The sequence below is a fragment of the Heptranchias perlo genome, chromosome 38 (genome assembly GCF_035084215.1).
Source record: "Heptranchias perlo isolate sHepPer1 chromosome 38, sHepPer1.hap1, whole genome shotgun sequence".
Taxonomy (NCBI): domain Eukaryota; kingdom Metazoa; phylum Chordata; class Chondrichthyes; order Hexanchiformes; family Hexanchidae; genus Heptranchias; species Heptranchias perlo.
The window spans coordinates 1,320,877-1,329,947 of NC_090362.1; the positions used below are offsets into that span (position 1 = coordinate 1,320,877).

The following is a 9,071-nucleotide window of genomic DNA, read 5'->3' on the forward strand; positions in this document are numbered from 1 at the left end:
TTTTTTCACAAAAGCTAATCCATCGTGCGCTCAGTAATTGATTTTAATGAAGTATTTCTCTGCTAATGAGAGCCGGGAGGCTGAAGCGCTGGGAATGCGGCCACTCTTGCAGTTTGAGTGGGCTTTCTTGGCTACTCCCGTTAACTTCTCGCTCCCAAAATCCGATCGTCTCAATTCTGTTTAAAAATAGGACGGATCAAACCTTGTGGGCAGAGTACAATTTCTCGTATTCCTTCCCTCTGTAACATCTTAATTTATGCAAAATTAATTGAGATATCTTTTATACTTGATGTGTTGTAAAGTTAATGCGTAATTTATGTAATTAGTCAATTAGCTATAATTCCAGCATATGTTCAAAATGCCTTGAAGGTGTTCAGCACAGGTACTTATTGTCGGGCGGTTTTGATGTCACGAAAACCACCTAATTAATTTTACATGCATATTAATTTAGTATCTATTTAGCAGCTCCCTTTGTGATACCAGATTTAATATTTATCTTTCAAGCCTTTTTGGGAGAGGCAAAGGCAATGTCGGGAAGAGTGATTTTCAATTATCATTATTAAACCGGTAACTGGTCCCAGCCCCGCCCAGATCACACGGAGATCTGATTGTATAATAAGAGATAAATTAGAGAACATTTTAATTAATAAAACGGCAGCATTGTAACCACTATGATAATGAAGTTAAATGGGTATGTTGTAAAATATTCACTAATCCTGCTCGCTGCCACTGTCCTTAATTCTGCTCAGCACTAAAGGGCTTTAAGCGCGATAATGAGAATACCCTGTCTGCTAATTAATTGACAGTCTCCTGAATATTCATATGTACGGGCACCGATACGTTCCTAATTGCGCTGTAGAATGGATCTCAAAGGAAAGTAAATCGCCATAGACTTAATTAAAATAATGTATTCCAGATATATCACGTTAAAGGTGAGACATTTACCGTGAAGCATTAATAGTGTGACAGTTAGCACCGAGTGTACCCGGTGCCTTTAACTGCAAACACGATTTACACATTTAGTTCTGAGTGTCTATGTTGTGATTTAAATCGCGTCCTTTTCCCATTCGCCTTTTTGCCTGGCGCACACGATACGTGTTAGTTAATTTACATTGTTGGTGTATTTATCCAAATGTTTGCATTAACTGCGATTCACCCCGCCAGCGGTCCGTACTTGTTTATTCATTAGCTGTGAAAATCTACATAGCCCGCAGATACATCAATAATCTGCGGTGAAATACACAGTCGTTCAGTAGCAGGCATCTCCGCCGCACTCGCCCTGGTTACAGGGTGCGGGCTCCTGCTCTGTCCATCCACCTTGACCCAAAAATCTCCCCTTAGCGCTCCATCTCAGTACAGGTGTTTTCTGTTCCACACCAGGGGGGGTCTCCAGCTTGCCGCCTTTATTTATCGCATCTCACTCCAGAAACATTGAAAGAAATCGTTTTTCTCTTACTTTTCAGGTCTGTAGTTGTTAATCAGTAAATTGCTGGAAGAAGCGTTGTTGAATACAATACATATAAAATATGATATAATATAATCACTCATTTAATTATATTAAGGGATCGCCTTCTTGCGAAGCCCATTAAGGAATTAAATGCTCTTTAGCACGGGTTGGTGATGGAGGTGCTGTATGATTGTGAGTGTTTGAGGTCTGTGCTGAACGCATTCCCGAGCCGCTTTGTAAAATCCTCAACAGCATTAAGCAGCCTTAAATGTGGAGACACACATAACGTTCGATGCGATATTATTAGCGGAATTCTGCCATGGAGCAGTGAAACACGCGGCCGCAGTTTGACTTTGGGATGGAGAATGGCTTGTTTCGGAAAAGCCATCATTGTAACTTTCTGCTTTCAGCCCGCCCTCTCACTGCCGACTGTATGGGTGGCGGCGAAGCGAGCTTATCCCGGCACAATCTGCTTTCTGCATCAGGGAAAAATACCAACATCTAACACGCTAAAGTTGGCAGAAAGTACCGCAGCAGCTTCGATATTATCGAATATCGATTATCAGCGGTAGGGGGCCGCGGGTGGATTAAAACACAGCAATAAAGGCGGAGAGAATCAGAGACAGATAAACAAATGGTATAAATTCTGACCGAGGTTTAATTCAACAAATAATATTGTTTGATATTGACTCAGGACTGACAATGTTGCCGCACTATCGTATGTTAGAGCGAATGCCACAAATCCCCTTTTTTTTCTCTTCTCACAATTGTTTTCTATTGTTTAGCGATGCAGCAATTGAGGGCGACGAGTGAAAGTGGCTGTTTGATTCCGCCTTTCATCTCGCTGACCCTCGCCTTTGTCCTTCCTCACCCTGGGAATGTCACGCCTGAGTACTTCGCTTAGAAGGGCTTCACAAAGTTGCTTTCTTATTCAATTTCAGACACACACAGAATTGTTCACAGTCTCTCTCTGTAAAAGATACTTCAAAATCCATCTCGGTTCAGAAGTAATTTAGTTTAGAGAACTTTAGTCCTTTGTACAAATGACCAACCAATATACACATTATACGGCTGATCGACCGTAAGACCCATTTTATATTGTTGAGAATATCACATTAACTATTCCTGAATTTCGGTACGAAAAAATTAATCGCACAGATTCTCCTAAAAGCAGATTTGTGACGATTGCGGAGTTCGCTTGCTTTTGCGGGTGACGCAAAATACCAAACAGTGGCCTGTAGTTTGTTTTAAGACGCCCTGTGGACAATGGAGAATTTATTTTGAAAGAAAATCTAAGTAGTTTCACACCACCGAAGTGGCAGATTTGGTGGAAAAAGCCACAAAGCCTCTCATTAATTCCTATCGGCGCGGGGATCGGACCGGTAAACCGGACTGAAAGGCGAGATGATTGAAACCCAATGGCCTCAGTTGTCAATGTACATCGTTTTTTTAATAAAAAAAAGAAAAAAATACTTCGCCTCCCCAAAAAATCTCCGAGCTGAGTGCTTTGTCCAGTCCATGCGCGCACTCAGCGTGCAACTGACTTTTTACATGGGAATCTATGTTCTCAACCCCTGGCTTTGTTTTTTTGCAGCCTAGGAGACGGAATGGGAGCAGTTTCTCACTCTGTTTTGTAAATTGCTAGTTTTGCAGGATTTCTATTTTTTTTTTGCTGCTTGTGTGTTTTCCATCCAAAACTCAAAATGAACTACACCTGCGTGTTTAAGACACGTAAACAAAGCCGACCAAAATCAATATTGTGTTTGTCATTTGTCTGGCTGGTTTGGGGAGTGCCTGAATACGGATGGAGCAGACTGTGGATTTATGGAAGAAATTACCATAAATTATTACTAACCTGGAGCGTGTGTGGTCTTTGCTTGTGGGAAGATAGTTAATGCGAACCCTCCAAGCAGAAACGGGGCAGTCGGTTGGGTTGGAGACTAAACGGTTATTATAGCGAGTAGCCATTTGTTTTTTTGCATATTAATATAATTGACTTCTGTGCGCTTTATGAGATTTTCCAATATCGCCCTGCCCCTTCATTTGCATGTAATTTCACCAGTAGATCGCCCCTCAGTCTGGTGTCTGCACGCATATTAAAGTCTAATTTCCTACATAAAGCATTTAAAAAGTTTTTGCAAAGGTATTTTCGCTTCGATTTTTTTTTCGCGAGGTGAGAACTCGACATTGATTGATTCAAGTAGCCTGATTAATACTGGGAATCGTGCGCCCGCATTCAAACCAAAGCGAGCGGACTCTGCTGGCATTTTAATATTAATGACATTATTTAATCTTTGGAAATAACCGTGTTTAAGTTACGATTTGGCGAGTTACTGATTTTATAATTGATGCTGTCCGTTCCGACTTCGATATCAAAAGGGAATGTTATATATATATATTTTGAGTGTCTGCCGCAGTGAACTCGTTCTGAGTTTGGGGATTTCTCGGTCACATTTTTAAAGCTCACCGTAAGAATTCAATCGGCCCGAGTTTTTCACACGCCCATAGTTTTTTTTTCCCCCTAACTCTGTCTCTGGGTGATTTCGACGCACAAACCAACAGATTAACCACACACACACACACACACAAAACGGTTCATTCCCAGGCAGCTCGATTCCCATTTCAAAAACACCGACTCTTCGCTCTCGGTACTTCCATTTGTAAAATGGGAGAAGCAAAATTAGCAGTCTGCAAAGTACACGGGAAGGTTACTCGCCACCGTCACACTGCAATTCCGGCTTCTACCATTTTTTTAACACACAATTCTGATTTGACTCCTAACTGTGTAGAAATGTAAATGATTTCTATTGGCCAGAGATGTCCATGTAAATAGGCGTAAATGAAATTCCGCTTTTCCCCAAATGCGCCAGTCATGTGACGGCGAGAGCGCTACATTAGCGGAGCGTCTTACACATGTCACTACAAACTAACCAAAGGCAGCAGCGCAGGACATGGAGGTGGACATTTGGCGGATCTGAGCAAAAGGGGGCAGATATCCTCTCGCCACTCACTGCTGTGAGGGGGGGGGGGAGAGCGGCTTATTTCACTGCCAGTGACGATTTTAAACATCCTCGCCGGGGTTTTTGTTTTTTTGGGGGGTGGGTGGATTTTGGGCCGCGTCTCACCGGGAGATTGGAGGCTGGAAACGGTTTCCCAACGCGGCAGTTGCGGGAAGTTCGGAGAACTTTGAGGTGGGGACGAGTTTTGTCTTCGCCGCTGTACTTTAAGTGGGTGAATCATTCTGAGACTTTATTTTTGAAGATGCCTCGACCGGGCAGAAACACGTACAGCGACCAAAAACCGCCGTATTCCTACATCTCCCTGACCGCCATGGCTATCCAGAGCTCCCCAGAGAAGATGCTCCCTCTGAGCGAGATCTACAAATTCATCATGGATCGTTTCCCCTACTACAGAGAGAACACGCAAAGGTGGCAGAATTCACTCAGACACAACCTGTCCTTCAACGACTGTTTCATTAAGATCCCTCGCCGACCAGACCAGCCCGGCAAAGGGAGTTTCTGGGCTCTGCACCCGAACTGCGGAGACATGTTCGAGAACGGGAGCTTCTTGAGACGTCGCAAACGCTTCAAAGTGCTGAAAGCGGATCACTTGGCCGTGAGCAAGCAGTCAGACGCTGCTCACTACCTCCAGCAGCAGGCTAAACTCAGACTGAGCGCCCTGGCCGTGTCCGGATCTCACCTGCCGCAGCTACCCACTTATAATATGGGGGTCTCTCAAAGTACAAGTTTCAAACACCCCTTTGCCATCGAGAATATCATCGCCAGAGAATACAAAAATGTAGTAACGAGCGGCCTGGCCTTCTCAGCAGTGCAGCCCATGCATGCGGGGTACCCCATGCACAACCAGCTTGCCCCAGTTGGCAGCTCCATTGGCACCGCATGGCCTCATATGTACAGTACCAGTGTTATGGACACTGCGCCCCCTCTCTCCGTGCCCAGCAGCGATTACAGTGCGTACGGTGTGCCGATTAAGCCGCTGTGTCACGGCGGACAGACTTTACCGGCCATCCCGGTGCCCATTAAACCCACCCCGGCCACCGTGCCTGCACTGCCGGCGTTACCCGCGTCAATCTCGGCCATCCTGTCCAACAGCCCCCCGGCCCTGAGCCCAACCTCTCCGCAGATGGCAACTGGCCAGAGGAGCCCGAGCCCCAGCGAGACTTTAACGAACCCCGGAACCGCTCTGCAGTCGGTAGCCGTGCACTGACACCGCGGCAGCGACCAACCGACTCCAAAGTTTCACCGAAAGGTTTCCGAACGGCAGAGAGAACTGTCCACAGACGATCAATCCGTTTCCCTGTCTCCGTTTAAAACTGTAAATGTAAGTGGTTGCTGTGAATAAAATAAGAAAGGCGGCAGCTTGTGAACAAATGCACTTTTTCATTGGCTTCAGCTCTAGACTCCCCGTGACTCGCAATTCGCTGAACATTCTGTCCTGTGTTTTTCCCTAACTGTATTGTGAACCCACAAAAGCATTTGTTAAGAGGTTGACTTCGTTTCTGTACAGCGGCATGAGACCCGGTTAGATGGTTGTAAGATTTGTTAATTGCTGCATGCGTGTTCTAAACGGAAAACAGACAGTCTGCTTTAAGTTATGGACGAGGTTATCCAAAAATATTTTCTCATTAAAATACCTACAATACCAGAATTTCCCCGTGTCTTGCTATGAAAAAAACAATGTGTATAATTCCGAGAGCCAGAGACCGTGTTACTGTAGAGACAGGACGGGACATCTCACCGTGATGGGTAACTGAGGGAAAGTTTAGAAGAAGCCAATCACAGGATAACTCCAGATAGATTCGGGCGCAGATCACCAACCGATATATTAGCAAAACCGGGAAGTGATTGCAATATATTATAGATAAAGATACAATTAATGTGCACATTTACAGAGTCAAATATGTAGAGTTTACTTCGGCTCCAGCTTGTTTCAAAATCTATGTGAATTCAGCTGCCAGTTCTGATTTTTTTTTTAAAAACCTCGTTCTTTACCAAGTCCGCACCAAGTACAATTCTGAGTAAATTTGCTTTCCTTACTCGTTTTTAATTATGATGTGGAGATGCCGGTGATGGACTGGGGTTGACAAATGTAAACAATCTTACAACACCAAGTTATAGTCCAGCAATTTTATTTCTGTTATGGAAATGTACGGTCTATATATTTTACAGGCGGATTTTTATTCCATGAAAAATGTCCTTATAATCCCGACCAGACCGGAGGCACCGGGAATATCAGTGAGCGAATTCCCATCATCCGTCACTAAACTTCACAATTGGGACCGTGTTTACTGTTTGTGTCTGTTTATGTTAAACTTCTATTGCGGCTTTCCGATTTAAATATCACTTAACAATGCTCCGATTTCTTATTTTACAAATAACCGCGCCGTGACTGTCGGCTGCTTTGTATCTGTCACAAATCATCGCCAGATCTCAAGTTATTTGGATTCCCAAAATCCCCTTTCAGGCAGGTTTTAATCCGCAGGTTACCCACCGTCTCCTCCAGGTTTGCACCAGTTCCAGGCAGAAGCAGAACCGAAAAAAAGGAGTAGCCGATTGTTTTTTGGTGGCAGATAATGAACCTTCAGACAGGATTGTGTGTGTGAGCTTTTATATATATCCCACACACAAACAAGAAAGGCAGAGTTAAACCGGCCGAGTGCTCCCCAGAAGCAGTGATTAAAATGCATGAAGCTGCCGGCCCGTCACACAAGGGACAGCCGAGACCATTCATCACACATTCAGCACAATTATATCAACAAGCTTCGCGAAAGAATACTACCTACTTAAAACCTCATTATTATATCCGTTCACGGGAAAAATCTATGGAGACATCTGAACCGTTTCACCGCATTTGTGTGTGTCCAAACCCTGTATCGTGCCTCAGCCCGCCTATTAATCGCTGCAAACTGACGGAATGTTTCTTTTTTCAAGCTGCCGTTATTTGTTTCTTTTAAAACTAACAACAAATTATCTAATTAATATGTTTCAATTACAGCTTCAGAGAGAGAGGCAGTCCGACCGCCCGCAGCGGGCTAACAATAGCCCAGACCCCACTCCTGGAATCCACAATCACTTCGCATCTGTTTTCTAATTTCGTATTTTCCGTCGCTCAAAAAATTCTGAAAATGAGATCAGATCATAGCCCCGACTTGGTCAGATGGTTTTGTAGATGAACGGGAGCAAAGCTTGGCTGTTGCGAGCAGAATATGCAGTTAAGAAAAGCGAGTCCACTCAATACTTAAACAAATATATTAGAATTGTCAATTTACGCAATTGAGTAGATCAAATACGGGTTCCCGGGAACTCTATTCAACCTCATTCACTTGAATAGAAAGATCGAAGAATGGCTAACGTACTCTGGGCCACCGATGTAGATTTAGCCTTTTTATGAGACAAAACCCTAGTTTCTCACAAACACATTTCTGACCGCGGTACTAGGAGACCGTCTTCACAACTCGTGAGCAACTCAAATTCACCCGACCCCTTTCATTTGGCCGCTGTTAAACCGACAGAGAGAGACAGAGGACACCTGCAGTCCAGAGCTCCAAACTATCGAGCCCTGAGAGCGAAAAATATCAGAAGTTAAAAACAGTTTGTCAGCTGAATACAATTAATTTAGCACTGGGGTTAGAGACAAGGAAAGTTTGCGGCGATAATATCCCCACGCAACCTCGGAATTCCAGGATAAACAAAATTGGATTTCACTCAATCGTTCAAGTTTTAAATGGAAGTGTCCTCCGAGAGAATTTACACACTCAGAATGAATTTACACACTCAGTGTGAATTTACACACTCCGAATAATTTTACACACCCGGTGTGAATTCACACACTCCGGGTAAATTTACACACTCGGTGTGAATTCACACGCTTCGAGTAAATTTACACCCTCAGTGTGAATTTACACACTCAGAGGGCTCGCAGCTTTAGTGATCACTGTCTGCGATCGCCACCCGTCTGAGGAAAAGCGCCTCGACCCTCTGCCATTGAATGCTGCCCACACAAGGGGGGAGTTTGAGATAATTTGCCATCAAAGACACACCGATTCTGCGCCATTTGTTCAATGTACCGAAACTGCGTCTTTCGGAAGTGTGGGACGAGACATTTGTCAAATCGTTGCGGTTTTCTGAAAACGCGACGTTAAACTGCACCAACAGACTTTGCATATTAATAGCGTCTAATAATATATCAGGGAGCGGCTCGTATCAACTTTCAGACTGTGAATTAATGTTTATTTTTGCAATTGAATACAGACATAAGATTGTTACAAACATAAGATCAGCCCAGAACCAGTGACAGAACCCCCATCACCTTTGGCGGGTCTTGTCCCGATGCACTAACCCGGGGAGAGTGCCCAATGCTGGATATTGATGGAGCTTTCCATTCATTCTGAAAACCCACTGCGATTCGCCACACTGCTCTCTGCGCTGGACAGAAACGCCGCAGTTTTGCACAGACTGCGGACGGGTTTTAATGTGAATATCCGCAACGCATCTTTTATAAGCAGGATCCCATATCTGATCACGACAATATCCCGAATCCCTTCTTTCCAAATGCCCACATGTCAGTGTCTTCAGACATAAATTCAAAAGGCGAATGGTTTACT

General features: G+C 44.2%; 1 protein-coding gene across 1 annotated transcript; it reads left to right on the plus strand.

Annotated features, from left to right (window-relative positions):
* Positions 1–4,708: 4,708 nt before the first annotated feature.
* foxb1a (forkhead box B1a) lies at positions 4,709–5,674 on the plus strand. The gene has a single exon (XM_067973217.1). It carries the CDS (start codon positions 4,709–4,711, stop codon positions 5,672–5,674), a length of 966 nt encoding a protein of 321 aa, XP_067829318.1.
* Positions 5,675–9,071: the final 3,397 nt, after the last annotated feature.

Coding starts and splice junctions, on each gene's coding strand:
- foxb1a (XM_067973217.1), top strand. CDS start 4,709: ATGCCTCGACCGGGCAGAAACACGTACAGCGACCAAAAACCGCCGTAT.